Below are 17981 nucleotides of genomic sequence, written 5' to 3' on the forward strand. Positions count from 1 at the left end.
CCAACTGACTGTGGATCGCACCTTTAGAATTGAAATGGCTTAATTCATAATCAAAAATTCTTGTTTTTTGGTAAACCCAAAAAATGTTATTGAAAAATTGTAATTCTTCAATTTTGATTTTAAGCCTTAAAGCGCATACCTTAAGATAATAATAAAAAAGTTTGAATTATGCGCTTGAGTTAAATAAAAGAGAACGAAAGTGTACTTTGTTGTTTTCTAACCAAAATTTAATTAAACTGATATATATATTACATTTATATATACATATATTATTTACATATTTATTTATACATATATATTACATTTTATCTCAAAGCAATAAAACTCATTAACCTTCCTCATTAATCTTCATTAAACTTTTAATTAAAACACTTCAACTCTAAATTGCGATATGAGGCACCAATTCATCGAAAGATAGCAAAAACAATTGCAACATTTTACCAAAGTTTTTAAAACAAATCAAACAAATCACACCTTTTATAGACTAGAAAGAAAATTAAGCAAATAGAAATACGATTCATCGCCATATACAATATAAGTATTTATCGAGAGATTCAAATCCCAGTACACGTTCAAAGAATAAAGTTCTAAATATGAAAACAAAAATATTACTACACATGCTTTAATCATTGACGTCACCGTCTCACTCACACAAACAAGAACTCTCACTATGTATTTTAACTATATAATATATTCGCTATGATCACAAATCAAATTAAACACAATAAAACTTCATGGAAAAATATAAAACTAGATGACAAGGCAAACGTTGTGTTGCCGTATAATTTATTTCCAGGAAAGATAAATAATCTAGATACTGACTGCAACGCCATCTAGCGGGCTGATTTCTGAATCTAGACCAGGGGTCGGCGACCTGTTTATCCTTAAGGGCGCAATACTGAATTTGAAAACCACCGAGGGCGCATATTTTACAGATAACAGGTATAAATAGGCATTGAAAAAAAACAGTTTTTTTATAACTTTATTTTGTTGGTGTCATACATAATGATACATATAATTCAGTGTGAAACTTGGGCGTCCATATTTTCAGCTAATTTCTTATAACTGGAGATATATTTAGAGTTCCCGGTCTTTAAACAGTTATCTAAATGTGAGTCATTAAGCTTTGTTCGGTATTGAAAGAAAATAATTATTTCGGATTACTTGGTAGTCTTAAATGCACGGTCTACGCGTGGTCTATTCGGAATACGATCACACACTAACAAAAAAAAAAGGTGCGTGTCATTAGATACGCTCAAGGTTAGCAAACTGCTAATCTATGCACAATCCTAAATTCAACTGACTACTTGCTGTATATCGCCGTTTGACAAGAGTAAGTAAATCGCTCTGGCTATCATACATTTACATTAGTCCAGTGAGGGCGCATTAAAAATCAATCGCGGGCGCCGCGTTATCGAACCCCTGATCTAGACCGTCCAGGCTACCCAAACGCATACAAAAAAAAAAAAAAAATCGTTCAAATCGGTCCAGCCGTTTAGGAGGAGTTCAGTGACAAACCGACATACAGAAGAAATATATATATATAAGAAAATAAACTATTGAAGAACACCAACTTGCTTTTGAAGTAGCAAAATCAAATCGAAATTTTAAAGTGTTATAACAGTCACGAAAACGAACCAAGATGATGATGATGATGATGACCGGTGATCGCTGCGGAGAACACTAAAATAATAATAAAATAATAATATGTTCAGGCTCAACGTATGCTACTCCTCAGGTCCATGAGAGCGCTGGCCGTGATGACGCCGTGCTTGTGTCTGCTGACGCAATAATCGGCGTCGCCTATCGTCACGGTCGAAAACGAGGTCGAATTCCTGCGCTGCTGCGTGCTCTTGGCCTCGACGACCCTGGTCTCCGAGGGGCTCTGACGCGGCAGAGTCTGGAAATAATCGCCTTGGCAGTTGGGCTCGTTCCAGAAGCTTCGATTCTCGTACGGCCTTAACGCCTTCAGGGGCTTAGTGACGGTCTGCTCGGATCTGAACTCTTTGAGCGATCGCTCTGGCTTCGATTTCGTTCTAGACTGTTCGGCTGACGCGCTCAGCTTAGCTTTCGTACTTGTTCTAGAAAATTCCGCGTCTTGAACGCTCTTGCTGCCTTTCATCGTTGACGGTTGAGGGTAGGTTTTGTTCCTAAGTCAAAGCAATTGAGAATTATTAATTTAACTAATAGCTGACCCGGCAGACTTCGTAGTGCCTCAATCGATAAATATAAGACCTAAACTTTCGTATAAAATAAACTTAAAACAAACAAAAGGAATCCGTCCGACGGGGGACACATCAAAGGGAAAACAAAATTGTTATTTTTATTTAATTCCGAGCATTTCTTATTTATCTACCTTTTAAACCTTCTCTGGACTTCCACAAATAATTCAAGACCAAAATCAGCCAAATCGGTCCAGCCGTTCTCGAGTTTTAGCGAGACTAACGAACAGCAATTCATTTTTAATTACTACTTTTTTATGGACTACCCACACTAGAAATAATAAATAAAATAAAAACGTATTGCAGCTAATCGAATAGCGGTCAACACGCAATGAACTTCGAATATTTTAAAAATATCCTCATACCCCGAAAAATGCTTCTTGGCGTGTCCATTGCTGCTCGAACTCTTGGCCATGATGCTGTACAGTTTATTCCTGTAGTCGTCCACTGACATCTGTTTGTCGTCTCTCAAGGGCAGTAGCACATCTGACGGAAGGGTGGGCTCGTCTCTTTCGCGATGAAACCTGGAGAGCGAACCAGTATTTTAATGTTTCCAATCAAATTCTATTTCCAATAATAAAAAAATAAGTAAAGTTATCGAAGTTTCCTTGCTGGTACGGAGTTTTGTCAAACTGCACGGCTATTGATAACACTTGTGAATACCACCGCCCTGGCTATTTCTGTCGTGAAGCAGTAATGCGTTTCGGTTTGAAGTGTGGGGCAGCCGTTGTACTCTTAAAAGTTTGACCTTAGAACTCATATCTCAAGGTGGGTGGCGGTATTTACGTTATCTATGGGCTCCAGTAACTACTTAACACCAGACGGGCCGTGAGCTCGTCTACTCATCTAAGCAATAAAAATGAAGGTTCTCATCTTGTAATTTCTCATTCATTTTATAAATATCAGTTTAAAATTAAAATATGATTAGTTTTGAAATACACCTACTTGGAGACGTATTCGTGATTGAGAGCTACTTCAGCGCTTAGCCTCTTCGCAGGATTGAAGACCAGCAGCTTCTGGACCAGGTCGGAAGCGTCGCGAGGGGTGCACGCCAGTCTCGTGGCCAACGAACCGCCCCCTCCGTTATGTGACGCCTGTTCTCGTATCAAAGCCGATCCGTAGCCACTGCATACGGCTGTTATGTCTTCGAGGGGAAACGAGATAGAAGATATTTTAGAACAGAGCTTCAAGTCGCTCAACAGAGCTTTTAGTCGTCGTGGTCTAAGGGATAAGATGCCCGGTGCATCCGTGTTGAGCGATGCACCAGTGTTCGAATCCCAGGCCGGTACCAATTTTTCTAATGAAATACGTACTCAACAAATGTTCACGATTAACTTCCACGGTGAAGTAATAACATCGTGTAATAAAAATTAAACCCGCAAAATTATAATTTGCGTAATTACTGATAGTAGGTCTGCAAGGGTAGGTGCCACCACCCCGCCTATTTCCGCCATGAAGCAGTAATGCGTTTCGGTTTGAAGGGTGGGGTAGCCGTTGTAACTATACTGAGACCTTAGAACTTATATCTGGAGGTGAGTGGTGGCACTTACGTCATAGATGTCTATGGGCTCCAGTAACCACTTAACACCAGGTGGGCTGTGAGCTCGTCCACCCATATAAGAAAAAAAAAAACTAATAACACACGATCATCCGGCCTCAAACTAAGATTCCCTGTGTTATCCTTACCAGAGACTGACGTACATACGTTTTATGTGACCAGGCTCCGGTGGCCACTTAACACCAGGTGGGCCGTGAGCTGTTCCCCCTATTTAAGCAATAAAAAAATGAAAATTCTGTTGCTCACCTTCGTTCGATGGCCTCGGGAGTGTCGCCATGATCCTCTCAATTTGATTGACGGTCGATGTCCCGGGAAACAGAGGCTCCCCAACCAGCATCTCAGCCAGGATACAACCAAGGGACCACATGTCGATTCCTTTTGTGTAACTGATAATATTACATACGTTCTTATTAGTATTATCTGTAGTAATACAAGATGGCGGAACGCTGTCGATTCTAGAAGCATCTGTTAACGATTAGATGAAATACGCCAAAAAAATTAGTAAATTCTACTAAATAAAATTTTCAAGTAATCCCGCATTTTTATTTACAAGTTCCAACAAAATACGCTTTTATAGAAAATCCAACTAAAAAATTGAAAATAAATTTTAAGAAATTTAAATTAAAAATAGTGTAAGAAAAAATGATTTTATTGTAAAAAACGCATGGGGTGCTTTTCAGAATATTATCAAAATAACCCTTCTACTCATATCTGCCCATAAAATATTTATAACTACTGATTATTTTATCCCTCGAAGCCTATCTTATAAATGTTGCCAGTGCGAATCAAATTTTTCCCGACTTTCATCTATTCCTTAATATCTGCAAATTGTAACGTTACGATTTAGTGTGTCATTTAATATACTTACTTCTTGCTAGCTATAAGTATCTCCGGGGCTCGGTACCAGCGCGTGGCGACGTAATCAGTCAGACAAGGATCTGCGCCATCTTCTCCGCCAGAGTACACACTAGAGACTGAGCGAGCCAGACCGAAATCTGCCAACTTCACTCTGGATAACAATAATTATTTGAATATAACAAGACGGTGGTGACAGACCGTGTGTGGATATGTGGGAAGATCCATGACCACCCCTCCCACCACCATACTGCTACATGCCACAAATGGGCATCTGTGTTCGTAGTGCGATTTTTTTAACGTTCTCTATAGCGTAAAAGTTAACTATAATTTGTATGAACAGCGCCCCTAGCGGTAAACGTACGCAAACGTTCCAACTCCATACAAATTTGAGTTAACTTTTACGCTATCGAGAACGTTAAAAAACTCGCACTAAGCCCCCTGACCCTAAACTAGGTTTCTCTGTATTATGGGAACCGAAGACTGATGTACATACTTATATACGTTTAAATAAATACATATTAAACTACCTACAAAAAAACTGTTATCACACGAATGCTTGCCCATTGTGGGAAACGAACCCACAGCCTAATTAATATGTGTGAATTTGTAGCATACTCTTTAGTGCCAAATTTTTCAGTGTCGATCATAAATAACAAAAAAGAAAATCGACTTCAACTTAATAAAATCAGAATATCAAAAATGTAGTCAAAGTCAACTAACAACAAACAAACAAAACAATACAAGAATGTTACGGATAAAGCAAAAATGGCTAGTCAAATCTTACGAAAATGACCACACGTTTCAGAGAAAAACTAACAATCAAAATCTAGAAAAACAAACACCCTTTATAAAAACTAGACGATGACCGAGCTTTGCTTGGTTTTTTTTTTGATAACTCCATCTTGTTGTGTCTTTAAAGCGGTTAGTTGCCCTCAATTAAGAAAAATAGTATTATTATTCGCCAATAGATGTCGGGAAGAGTTGATTATTGAAAACACGAATAAAACAATATTTTCTGAAAATAAATCGTAGCTAGATCGATTTATCGCCCCCGAAATCGCCTGTATACTAAATTTTATGAAAATCGTTCGAGCCGTTTCCGAGATTCAGATTATATACATATATATTAATATACAAGAATTGCTCGTTTAAAGGTATAAGATACAGTCTGATTCAGAAATTAACTTTTTGTTCTTTGAAGTCGTTCTACAAACACAACTCACCTACAAGCGCTGTCTATTAACACGTTACTGGGCTTTTGGTCGCGATGTATCACGTTCCCAGAGTGTATGTACTTCGTCGCTTTAAGCATTTGATACATTATGTACCGTTTGTGGATGTCTTTCAGTATGTTGCCGCGTTTGATGACGTTATGCAGGTCCGTTTCCATGTATTCGAATCCCAGATATATGTCGTTGTTGTTCAGAGCTCTACAAATATGAATAGGACAATCAATTGTCGTAACTGACGGCTGGGCGTCGCAAGGAGTATTCCTTCTCAATCTCTTTCTCCGGTCAAACAGCGTGCATTTTACGTGTCGTCGTGGCCTAAAGGATAAGACGTCCGGTGCATTCGTGTTGAGCGATGCACCGGTGTTCGAATCCCAGGCGGGTACCAATTTTTCTAATGAAATACGTACTTAACAAATGTTCGCGATTGACTTCCACGGTGAAGGAATAACATCGTGTAATAAAAATGAAACCCGCAAAATTATAATTTGCGTAATTACTGGTGGTAGGACCTCTTGTGAGTCCGCACGGGTAGGTGCATATTACTACAAGCGAAACATATTACTGCTTCACGACAGAAATAGGCAGGGTAGCGGTACCTACCCGCGCGGACTCACAATACGTCCTACCACCAGAAATTACGCAAATTATAATTTTGCGGGTTTGATTTTTATTACACGATGTTATTCCTTCGCCGTGAAAGTCAACCGTAAATATTTGTTACGTACATATTTCATTAGAAAAATTGGTACCTGCCGGCGGGATTCGAACACCGGTGCATCGCTACATACGAATGTACCGGACCTCTTATCCTTTAGGCCACGACAAAATATGAAATAATATACGATCGCCAGTCATAGATAATTGTCAATAACAAATATCTCTATCTCACCTATGTATGCTGTGTAGTTTAACGATGTTCGGGTGATTTCTGAACGATTGCAAGAATATAATCTCCCGGAACGTCCTCTGAGCGTCGGTCTGGTTTCTGAACGCGTCAAATATCTTTTTTATTGCGACCACGTCTTTGGTTTTCTTGTCGACAGCCTTCCAAACAATCCCGTAGGCCCCTTTGCCCAATCTCTTTTTAATTTCGAATCTCTTTAATATGTGCTCATCTATTTCGGACATATTTTTTTCCGAGCTCTTTTTCTGTTGATGCTTATGTCCGTCCTTCTTCTTGTCATCTCTTTTCTGGTTCTGATTCATTTGCGTGTAACAACAAAACGTTTAGACTCGCCTCTGCACGCGAACATTCTGAAATTCAAAATTTCACGAAATCGATATTAAAATTAATAGCTTCGAGACATCGCCGAATCGAATTTATGATGAAAATGCAAATTTCTATCGCCGCTTCGACCTAATTTGAATAATACAAATTACACGTGATGTTTAATCGTTGTAAAATATCGTCTCTCTGTACCTACATACGCTAAGCAACACAAATAAATCGATAGTTTTTAATGATTTTTATTTCTATTTCATTTTTTTTAATTCGTATTTCGTGATTTTAAATCGAGTTTTACGGATAACAAAGGTAACATCTACTTACAATATACAAAAACTATGTATCACAGTTCATTTTTTGCAGTATTTTAATGTAAATTTGCTTTTATGAATTGGAGATTACACGGCCCCGTCCACGTACGGCTTGACAGTTGAGTTTCATTTGTTTACAGGTTACAAACAAAAAGCCGTTGCCATGCCAACGGTGATTGACAACTAGGTACGTATCATTGTGATTGTTAAATCGATAGCAGACTGTATTAATCGATGTTCTTGACATAATGACATAGTTTTTTATGAATAATTTCAGCTGTTTAGTGTGTTGTGGGTGATTTAATTCGATACAAACGAATTAGATTGCGTGGCTGCGAAAGTAGGGTGGTTAAACTTATTTGAATCGATGTTGCCAATTTTCTCAATTTCAAATTTTTATTTTATTTATTGCTTAGATGGGTGGACGAGCTCACAGCCCACCTGGTGTTAAGTGGTTACTGGAGCCCATAGACATCTACGACGTGAATGTGCCACCCACCTTGGGATATAAGTTCTAAGGTCTCAGTATGGTTACAACGGCTGCCCCACCCTTCAAACCGAAACGCATTACTGCTTCACGGCAGAAATAGGCGGGGTGGTGGTGCCTAGCCGGTGCGGACTTATAAGAGGTCCTACCACCAGTAAAAAAGTAGGTTGTTTAAGCTTATGTGAATAGATGTTAGAATTTTTAACAATTTTCTCATTTTCCGCGTAAATAGGAAATATTAATAAAAAATAATATTGCTTCGAGCTACAGTACTGTTATGGTGCTTAATTTCATTATTTCTTATTATAAATGCCATATTTTTATTGCCTACCGTTATTTCTAGAAAATCCACTTATGGCGCGCTTGCTGAAAAAATAAAGACGGAGCCAAGCTATTGGCGACTTTGAGACCTCGCTTCATCGTCTTGCATAAAGCACTTCTCTGGTACAGTGACCTAGTGCTTATTCCATACTGTGAATATTATTGGCAATCCACGAAATATTTAAGGCGTCTATAACTTCAAAATTTAAGTTGTCGTGGCCTGAAGGATAAGACGACCGGTGCACTCTTAACGAACAATACAACTGTGACAGTGTTCGAATCCCGCAAATAGGAAATTGTCTAATAAAATACATACATAACACAAATTCTCAAATGAGTTTAACGATAAAGAAATATCATGTAATTTTACATCAAAATGTAATTTTTGTAATCACTGGTGGCGGTGGTAAAGCCTTTTGTGATCACCACTCTGCCTATTTCTGAAGCGAAATAGTAATGTTTTCTGCTTTGAAGAGTGGGATTATGCTTTAAAATTGAGATTTGGGCCTTGTGTTTCAAGGCGGTATTTTTTTAAGCACTTAAAACCGGGTGCAACGTGAGCTAGTTTATCAGTTTTAAAAACACATTTAAAACCACAACAACAACAACACATTTACTGGTGGTAGGACCTCTTGTGAGTCCGCGCGGGTGGGTACCACCGCCCTGCCTATTTCTGCCGTGAAGCAGTAATGCGTTTCGGTTTGAAGGGTGGGGCAGCCGTTGTAACTATACTGAGGCCTTAGAACTTATATCTCAAGGTGGGCGGCGCATTTACGTTGTGGATGTCTATGGGCTCCAGTAACCACTTAACACCAGATGGGCTGTGAGCTCGTCCACCCATCTAAGCAATAAAAAATAAATAAAAAAAAAACATGGCAATATTTTTCCTTTGCCAATCGTACCTATTATCCGCCATTACGTCGCTCGTTTATACTAAACAATATGTAAGCTGTGAGTGACTAAATTTTTTAGGATTAATTAAAAACGCACACACAAATTGAACACACATTTATTAAGAGTTAATAACAAGAAATATAGATTTTTATTTGCCCCTTTAATACTTTCGTTTCATAATTAATATTTTTTGTAAAAAAAATTATTAATAAACATACCTTCGAATATCAAAACTTTAAACTTTCAATAAACTTGTATTTCAACACGAACATGAAGATACATCAACAAGGAATGCAAATTAAAACAGCTTAATAAAAAAATATAACAGCGTTTATGAAGATTAAAAAAAAAAAACTTTAAAAAAATCGTTTGTAAAACGGAATGGCATTTAAAAATAATCAACGTTACCGCTTAAGTACATAAAAAATAAATGCAAAATCCTTCGGTTAATTAGTGATTGACTGCGCTAATATTACTTTGTGATGTCATTTTTATTACCTACGCCTTTTTTTCCCAAACTTTAATTGAATATGCAATTTCGAAAAGGGCACATCTCTGAAAATGTAAAATGTTCAGGAAATGAAAAAAAAACTGATTATTTTCTAAAGCAGTGTAAAATTTAAAATATTAACTTTCGAGATTAATTTTAGTGTTATTTAGCAATTGAAAATTACTGGAATTATTATAAAATGGATGTAGGTAAGCCTCAAAACTACATGTATATAAAAAAAACGTATTTGACAAAATATGCGACATGTGCCCTTTTCGAAATTGCATATTCAATTATCCAGTTGTACTAGAATAATGCTTTCAACTCACGATGGTTAACGTGCGAAACTGAGAAAAGACTTAATGCGTTGATATATTTACGACAAAGAGAATCGTGGCTGAGATTCTATAGTTCTTTATAAAAATAATTCTACAGACAAATAATAGTACATTTAAAAAACAATAAAACGTGGCGTTTTTGACGTTTTCGTAACTGTCACTTAAAGTATCTGTCATTGCGTAGTGGCGCGAAAAAAATCACAAAATAAATTACACAAGTTAAAAAAAATTATAAAATACGTACATAAATATTTGTATTGGAATGGGATTTTAAAAGCTAACTGACTGAAACGATCCGAAGTCTGTAAAATATTCGAAACTTCATATGTACATAAATAGTGAATATAAAATAATAAAAGCTAAATTAAACTTTAATAAAAATTAGTTTGGCGTTAGAATTGTTAAAAACAAATTTATCAAAATTCGAAGCATTATGTTTTGATTACAACTTGATTAAATCACTTTAATTAATTACACACTATCCACTACACATTTTAATATTTGAATCGTTTAGGTCTCTTAGAAGACAATATTTTGTTTAAGAGTTCCCGATTAGTGTGACAGAATTATATTGTGAGTTTGTTGGTTCGCGTTACCATTCTCCGTCTTTTCTTTTTTTATGGGTTTTTTTATACATTATACAGGATGTATTTGGAACCGAACTCAAAAACGATTTAGTAATAATATAACAGGACAATTTTAAAACAATTAACTTTGGAAAAATAAGACCTTATATATTGCCCTCAATGAAATCTATACTAATATACAGTGGTTTTTACGGATGTTCCGTTATAACTACTGAACCGTGCATCCGATTGACTTGAAACTTGGTATCCATGTAAAAAATACATGTACTTAATGGATAGGCTAATATTGATATGAGTGTTGGCCTCCCTACACCAGTTGTGGGGGCGTTAATGATGAGAATCTTTGTGGGGGTGAGAAGTAACAGTGTTAATTTTAAATGCCTAGCGAAGCTAGTGCAATATAAGATGACCCACGGAGGACGCGCCTGCCATGTGTTACATTGCGGTTCCAGGCAACATGAGCTCTCCGTACCGACAATGTACATGCGTACATGTATTTACGCTTTCGGTGTACGAAATTCGACCGTAATCATTAATGCCTCAAGATTTAGATTCATTTGCTGAACTACATTTATTTTATTTTGTAATTTTTTTTCTGAAAAAAAAAAGTTTTACATAGCAAAATTTGGTCAAATTATTGAATAAAAAAGTCTAATGTTACTACTTTACTACTACGAATCAATAAAAACAAAAAAAAAATAGGAATTTGGTCTTTGCTTATTTCATTTTCATTAGATTTATACTGTACAAAAATATCAGCCGCGGAAACGTTCTCTACACACCCTGTATAACGCTGTTTATTAATCCAATCTTTGTTCTCATTTCTATAGGGTGCATAATCGCCCAACACAACCTAACCTAGCCAGTGTGCTCAGTGCGAGTTTTTTAACGTTCTCGATAGCGTAAAAGTTAACCGAATTTTGTATGCAGTTGGAACAGCGCCCCTAGCGGCAAACGTAGGCAATCGATCCTATTCCCTACAAATATTAGTTAACTTTTACGCTATCGAGAACGTTAAAAAACTCGCACTAAGCACACAGAGCTCTTTATTTATATAAACTCCCCTTTCAAAATATTGTCTTAGAAACAAATTAATTCATTTAAAAAATAAAAAAAAAATAAAAAAAAAAACAATTAAAATACACAATATGTTTTAAGCTTAAATCATAAATGAGAAGGTCAGGTACATGTATTCTAAGATTTCGCTTACGTTTTTAATGTGAGACTAGTATACACCAACAGCTATGGAGTATCGTACAAATTACAATCAACCCGCTATTTTGTATATTACATTACACTGAAAAACTTATTATTAATTAATAAAACAAGCAAGAACGTAGATTATTTGACAAGTCTAGTTAAATACCTTCCTAAAAAAAAGATGAAGGCACACAAAACGGGTCAAACTTAACCATGTTTACAGAAGAAGGGGCGGATGTATTCTCTTCTTTTCCTCCTCGTCGAATCGTCCGAGGTCGATGGAGGAGGGAGAAGGCAGACCGCACGGCCACTCCAAGGATTCAGCTTCGTGCGTCATTACGTGTTCCGCCTCCACTGTAACGAGAGTAAAGTGTTTTAGCCAGCCGCACTATTCTTTACGCTGATGACTCAATCAGTCAGGTGTGCTTGGGCCGGCCGTGTTCACGTCATTTCGGATCGTCTGTTAATGGATCGTCCCGATCCATTAACAGTGCTTTTAGGTACTTCAAGCACCGGTCATCGAACCCGTCGCTTGCGACGAAGGGCTCGACGAGTAAATTAACCCTCAGACACAGCCCACTGAGTTTTTCACCGGATCTTCTTTCCGATCCGGTGGTAGATTCTGCAAAGCACGGCCCTTGCTAGGGTTCGTGTTAGCAACGTCGTCAGGTTTGAGCCCCGTGAGCTCACCTACTAGTTAAGGTTACGCTGAAATAGCCTCTCAAGGCTATCAGCTTAGGTAGGAACACAACGGCCGTGTGACTGGTTACAGTTTTAAACGCGGTTTCCCTCCTACATATACCGGTTCTGTCCCGATCTGGGTTCGAACATTCGGGTCAGAGTCCAGGGAGATCATTTAGCGGGTCGCTTCGGCAGTGTCTACTGGTTTTTTTTATTTTTATTGCCCTTGTAGGCAGACGAGCATACGACCCACCTGATGGTGAATGGTTACCGTCGCCCATGGACTTCAGCAATAACAGGGGTAGAGCCAAGCCGCTGCCTACCGATAATTAATTAATGTGGTAATGTGGATTAATGTGGTAGCCTCGGTCCGAGAAAGACACACAATAATATAATAATACCTAGATCAAACAGTTAGGTCTGATTTGTATGCATGTCATTATTTAATCACGACTAAAATTTTTGGAGGCATACAATCAACACAGTCATAACCCTATCTTTGTTATCATCAATTCCATAATAATTCAACTTGTACTTGAATTTTTATCGTCAATTAGAAAAAAATAAACGTAATTCATATCAATAATTCAAACCACAACGGTTCTTTCTGGTTTTGTGGTTAATTATGAATCACATACATAAAATAATATTAACAGTTCATGAAAAAACATTTTTAAATCAGAAAAGCATATTTTAATATGTTTGGAAAAAAAACTGTGTACTGAGTTATGGTTATGTGTCATTCTGTGTTCACAATATCGCAATACGAAAGCCAATTTCCACTCTGACACTTGAGATTGAGATATCAATTATTTATGTATTAATTGTTTTTGTTGTATTATTATTTAAGACTGTTCCACTTGAAACTGGAATGCATGACTGCTTTGTGTTAGAACTAGACAGAATACTGATACCTGTGCACCTGAAATCTATATATATATATTTAAAAATGAACTGCTGTTCGTTAGTCTTGCTAAAGCTCGAGAACGGCTGGACTGATTTGGCTAATTTTGGTCTTGAATGATTTGTGGAAGTCCAGAGGTTTAAAAGGTAAATAAATATGAAAATGCTCGGACGTAAATAAAAATAACAATTTTGTTTTTCTTTTGATGTGTCCCATGTCGGACGGATTTCTTTTGTTTGTTTTAAGTTTATTTTATACAAAAGTTTAGGTCTTATATTTAACGATTGAGGCACTACGAAGTCTGCCGGGTCAGCTAGTTTCTAAATATAAACAAGTCACTAAAATAATACAGTTTATTTAATGAATATGTTCCATGAACTTCTAGAACACTCAGATAACATATCCTCATACGACAGTTCATAATGATAAAGGTTTCAGATAATTTGAGTAATTATTTACAAACACACAGATAAATTTACCAACAGTCAATCAAAGTTGCTAATTAGCTCAAGCTTGTACTTAATTTTTTCTCTTTGAAACTGCAGCATTGTGAGGATTGTCCTTATCTGAGATCACGGTCAAATGTGCCAAGTTTTATTTATTAAAATTACTTTACTAGTCATGCAACGTCAAATTGAGATCTATTACATTTTCTTTAACTTTTTATGGACAGGGAGAAACCAACTGATGAACCATCCGGAGTTCAAACAGATTCAGGGTACTACATGGTTAGTGACAGATTATCCAGCCTATCCAGCCATTATATCAGAACATAACATGTAACTAACTATACTTGAGACCTTAGAACTTATATCTGAAGGTGGGTGGCGCATTTACGTTCTAGATGTCTATGGGCTCCAGTAACCACTTAACACCAGGTGGGCTGTGAGCTCATCCACCCATCTAAGCAATAAATAAAAAAAAATCATAATTAGATGTAGATACATCTCATGTCTAAAGGCATTCACATTTTAATGTCTACAGGCATTGCTACCAAGTGACCACCAAGGACAATGGGCTCACTTTTCTGTAAACAGAAAGGTTTCTTGTGTTTTTTTATTGCATAGATTTAATAAAAAAACACAAGAAACCTTTTGGGTTGTTGAATGTAAATTTTGAATTATTTTATCCCAAATAAAATTTTAATTATTTATTATTAAAGTAACCCTTTACTGAGTACAGTAGTGAGTGCTGGGTAAATTGTCCTCCAGAATCTATAGGGCCGATTTTCTCAGAAAATTCCTGTTTTTAAGATTCTGTTATTAGCTTGACTTGTAATGTAAGTAAACAAAAATCAAACCTGGATAAAAACTATAAATTTTTACTAAATTTCAAATATTTACATGCACGTAAAACGTGTTCTTATTATTTTTAAATTACATTAATTTACCTTTTTTTGGCAGTACAGGATCAGGAGCAGACACGGCAATTTATATATGTTAAATAAATCTACTGTTTTTTTACACTTTCTTTCTTGTATTTTAACTAATTTATATTGTTCTAAAAAAAGTATACTTACTTCGAATCCTATGAACTTTATTCCCATATGCAAGGTCCCAGTAGTACAAAGTGATGAATGTTAACGGAACAAGCGGCATCAGTAGGTACTGTCTTTTCGTCCTTCTGAAACTGTTATTGGCTAAATAAATAGGAGTTTTTGGTAAGTCATCAATTTGCTACCAAATATTAGAAGGCAACAGCTCGGCTACTCTCCTGGCAAGAACAACATACATGAGAAATGACATTTATGACGAGGTGAGCTATTACTAGTTCATATGCACATTTACAACAATAGATATAAAAAAATTGAGTTAAATATACTTCATGGTTGAATTTAGTCAAAAATTTATAAAATAAAGTAAATCTAATTTTTTATTCTTTGACTTCAATTTTGGCTTTATAACTTTGATCATGTGGCCAACACAAAGAAACAAAAAGTATAGCTACGAAAAAAAAAAAACAGCCAGTACGTTAAAAAAGAAAGTACCTACCCTGTAAACAATCCCGTTGCGGTCGTTATATAAAAAGCAGTAATCCACAGACATGTGTCTCTGTTTTTAGCTATTTCCAAGGCCATTTGGCGTTCTTGCATTTGATATTGTAGTTGTATTTGTCTCTCCATCTGTAACAATAAATCACTGGTGTATCACCGTAACAGCTTTAAATAAATAATGACACCATCGCAGTAAAATATTAAATACCTTGACTTTGTTTACAGTTTGCAAGAATTCTTGGTTCCTTTTGTAATTTTCTTCCATGCTGACGCTGAACAAATTACCCATTATCCTTTTATTTACGTTTCCGATAGACCGACAAAACAAAAGAGTATAGTCGGATTTTTTATTAGACGAAGTAAACTGACGTTTACTGTGTTGTCAGTTTTTGATGAAATAAAAATAGTGTTGTGACAAAGTGAACGATTGAAAAAACTCCTGAATTAATGAAATTGCCTCGATTGTCTAGTGAATAGTTAGTGTGCCGAACTGCCGATATCGGGCATGGGGTTCGAATTTTAGCCGTGCTTTGTACATACCAACGAGTTTTCGACGAAACATTATGTTCCTATGGTATCTACCTGTACTGAATACCGAGTGTTTTAAACATTAAGAAAAACATTGCGAGGAAGCTTGTAAGACTGTCCTATTTCCAATGCATCATATAGTTGAAACTATAGATGTATAAAATATAACAATTATAGGTACATAGGTAATGAAAATAAAAAAAACTGATTGTAGTTACATACTACTAGTAACATATTATTATATTGGATCACTTTAATACAATTTTATTGTAAAATATAAATAATATTCTTTTATAGTTTGAAATTAATGAGTAACTCTTCACACTCATTGTTCATTTATGTGATTGAACGAGAACTGAACGCATCACTATTACTTTAAATATAGCAACATTATTTCACAAAGTGACATTAGCTACTGTCAGCTGGCTTCGTCTAATTAAAAATCCGACTATAATTTAGACTATCTAATGTAGATACCTACGTCTTTTCTTTAGATCTATCAGCTGTTTACTGTCTCTAATATATTAAGTGTATAATCTATGGTTTACTGTCAAATACAAATAGCCATGATTACAGAGTAGGTAGGTAAACCAATGCAGTGTTTTATTTATTACGGATACAAATTGTATACTGAGAGCTGCAAAAAAATTAATTTAATAGTAATGTTACAAATTCCAAAAGATAAATACCCTAAAATTTGTCTTCGCAGATGTACAAAAATTATTGTTCTAAAATTAAATAGTTAGTTTTTTTTAAAGAAATCTTTTATTTTTATCCATTATCGTGTAAAAAATCTTTAAAATCAACTTTGTTGGTTGCGTTGTTGTTGTTGTTAGTTTTTGGTAGGAATGCGAGGAGTAAAACTTGTAAATTGTTTTATTTTGTTTGTTTTATTTTAGTTTTGTTCTAATTTTATGAGAATATTTCGAGCTTAAATCTCTAATGTATATTAGCCATAGCTTATTAACCAAAGTCATCATCATCATTGAATTTTCTATACTAATATTATAAAGAGGAAAGATTTGTTTGCTTGTTTGTTTCGAATAGGCTCCGAAACCACTGGACCGATTTGAAAAATTCTTTTTCCATTAGAAGCCGACATTGTCCCTGATGAACATTTTTTTTTGTTTGTTTCATTTGTGTTTTAATGTTTCCGAAGCGAAGCGAGGGCGGGTCGCTAGTCTAACATATTAAAAATTCAAATGAATTGAATTGAATTGCATTTCGTATCACTCTTTGTCAGTTTTCATAGCACAGTATTGTCATAAAGCCACTGGAGTATGAAACCTACACCTAAAAAAAATCAACAAAGAAACTTATCAACAAAGAAATATGTCAGCTGTCCAAATCGCAGCTTGCGTTACCGTAAAATGGGGCGATTAGGGACAAATTCCAACTTTATGACCAATTTTAAGGTAGTTGTTGATGTATATAATGCTATATCAGGATCAAAATGATTGAGTCTTGGCGGCATCTTTGTTGTCTAATTTAAAATTATGCAACTAACATTCCAGTTTAAGCAAAAAATGCAAAAATAGGTGTAATCCCTATTTACCCGAAAATTGCGGTTAATTGGGACGAAATGAGAAATTTGCTAGGGTTGGCACTACTTTTATTTTTATATATAGTTTTAATTTATTTATTTATTTAGTTGCACCAACAAAGTGATCATCAATAAAAAAATTTGAAAAACTGACAAAAGTACATGGCAGACATCACCTCAATTATAGGTGCAATCGACAGTGCATTAACAACAATATATATATATATATATACTTATTTATACATATATAGTGGGCTTTCTTAGAAACGGTTTATATTTCTCCGTTCTTGGTAAGTACTTAGGGGCTGATTTTTCTATCTGGGTTAATAGATTTGGTGTGTCGGTTATTCCATGGATTAATCAGATGAATACCCCCACTCTGAACAAATATAAAATATTTTATTAAGTATTACTTAGACATTTTTGTCCACCTTGAGATTTCATTGATCTTGTTACATGTCTCTGCAAAATCGACTTACTTATATTAAATTGATTATCTATTTCAACTAAAGACTTATTCCCAATTTCGCTTCGAATAAACCAAATTTTTACCAACAAATTTAAAAAATATTGTTATAACTACATAGACAACCCTACAAACCTGTACCT

General features: G+C 35.6%; 2 protein-coding genes across 2 annotated transcripts; both read right to left on the bottom strand.

The window, feature by feature from the left end:
- Window positions 1–341: 341 nt before the first annotated feature.
- Erk7 (Extracellularly regulated kinase 7) lies at window positions 342–7527 on the bottom strand. Its single transcript, XM_028180951.2, has 8 exons — window positions 7420–7527; window positions 6760–7124; window positions 5862–6068; window positions 4649–4789; window positions 4027–4166; window positions 3168–3366; window positions 2588–2746; window positions 342–2150 (listed from the first exon to the last, which is right to left on the bottom strand). The coding sequence occupies exons 2-8, from the start codon at window positions 7074–7076 to the stop codon at window positions 1718–1720; spliced, it is 1596 nt and encodes a 531-aa protein (XP_028036752.2). The 5' UTR covers window positions 7077–7124; window positions 7420–7527; the 3' UTR covers window positions 342–1717.
- A 1680-nt stretch (window positions 7528–9207) lies between these two features.
- Window positions 9208–16344, bottom strand: LOC114247888 (plasminogen receptor (KT)). The gene is made up of 5 exons (XM_089736000.1): window positions 16281–16344; window positions 15510–15634; window positions 15300–15430; window positions 14828–14937; window positions 9208–12077 (listed from the first exon to the last, which is right to left on the bottom strand). Exons 2-5 carry the CDS (start codon window positions 15588–15590, stop codon window positions 11941–11943), a joined length of 459 nt encoding a protein of 152 aa, XP_089592126.1. The 5' UTR covers window positions 15591–15634; window positions 16281–16344; the 3' UTR covers window positions 9208–11940.
- Window positions 16345–17981: the final 1637 nt, after the last annotated feature.

The sequence above is a fragment of the Bombyx mandarina genome, chromosome 20 (assembly GCF_030267445.1).
Source record: "Bombyx mandarina strain Sakado chromosome 20, ASM3026744v2".
NCBI lineage: Eukaryota > Metazoa > Arthropoda > Insecta > Lepidoptera > Bombycidae > Bombyx > Bombyx mandarina.

What these genes read in the sequence shown, in the direction of transcription:
- Erk7 (XM_028180951.2), bottom strand. Translation starts at nt 7,076, where the DNA reads ATGAATCAGAACCAGAAAAGAGATGACAAGAAGAAGGACGGACATAAG. An exon ending in AAACTACACAGCATACATAG is followed by an intron (nt 6,069 to 6,759) that starts GTGAGATAGAGA and finishes TCATATTTGTAG; the next exon opens with AGCTCTGAACAACAACGACA. An exon ending in AATCACGAATACGTCTCCAA is followed by an intron (nt 2,747 to 3,167) that starts GTAGGTGTATTT and finishes TTCGCTCTCCAG; the next exon opens with GTTTCATCGCGAAAGAGACG.
- LOC114247888 (XM_089736000.1), bottom strand. Translation starts at nt 15,590, where the DNA reads ATGGGTAATTTGTTCAGCGTCAGCATGGAAGAAAATTACAAAAGGAAC. An exon ending in AAACTGTAAACAAAGTCAAG is followed by an intron (nt 15,431 to 15,509) that starts GTATTTAATATT and finishes TTATTGTTACAG; the next exon opens with ATGGAGAGACAAATACAACT. An exon ending in GCAACGGGATTGTTTACAGG is followed by an intron (nt 14,938 to 15,299) that starts GTAGGTACTTTC and finishes AGCCAATAACAG; the next exon opens with TTTCAGAAGGACGAAAAGAC.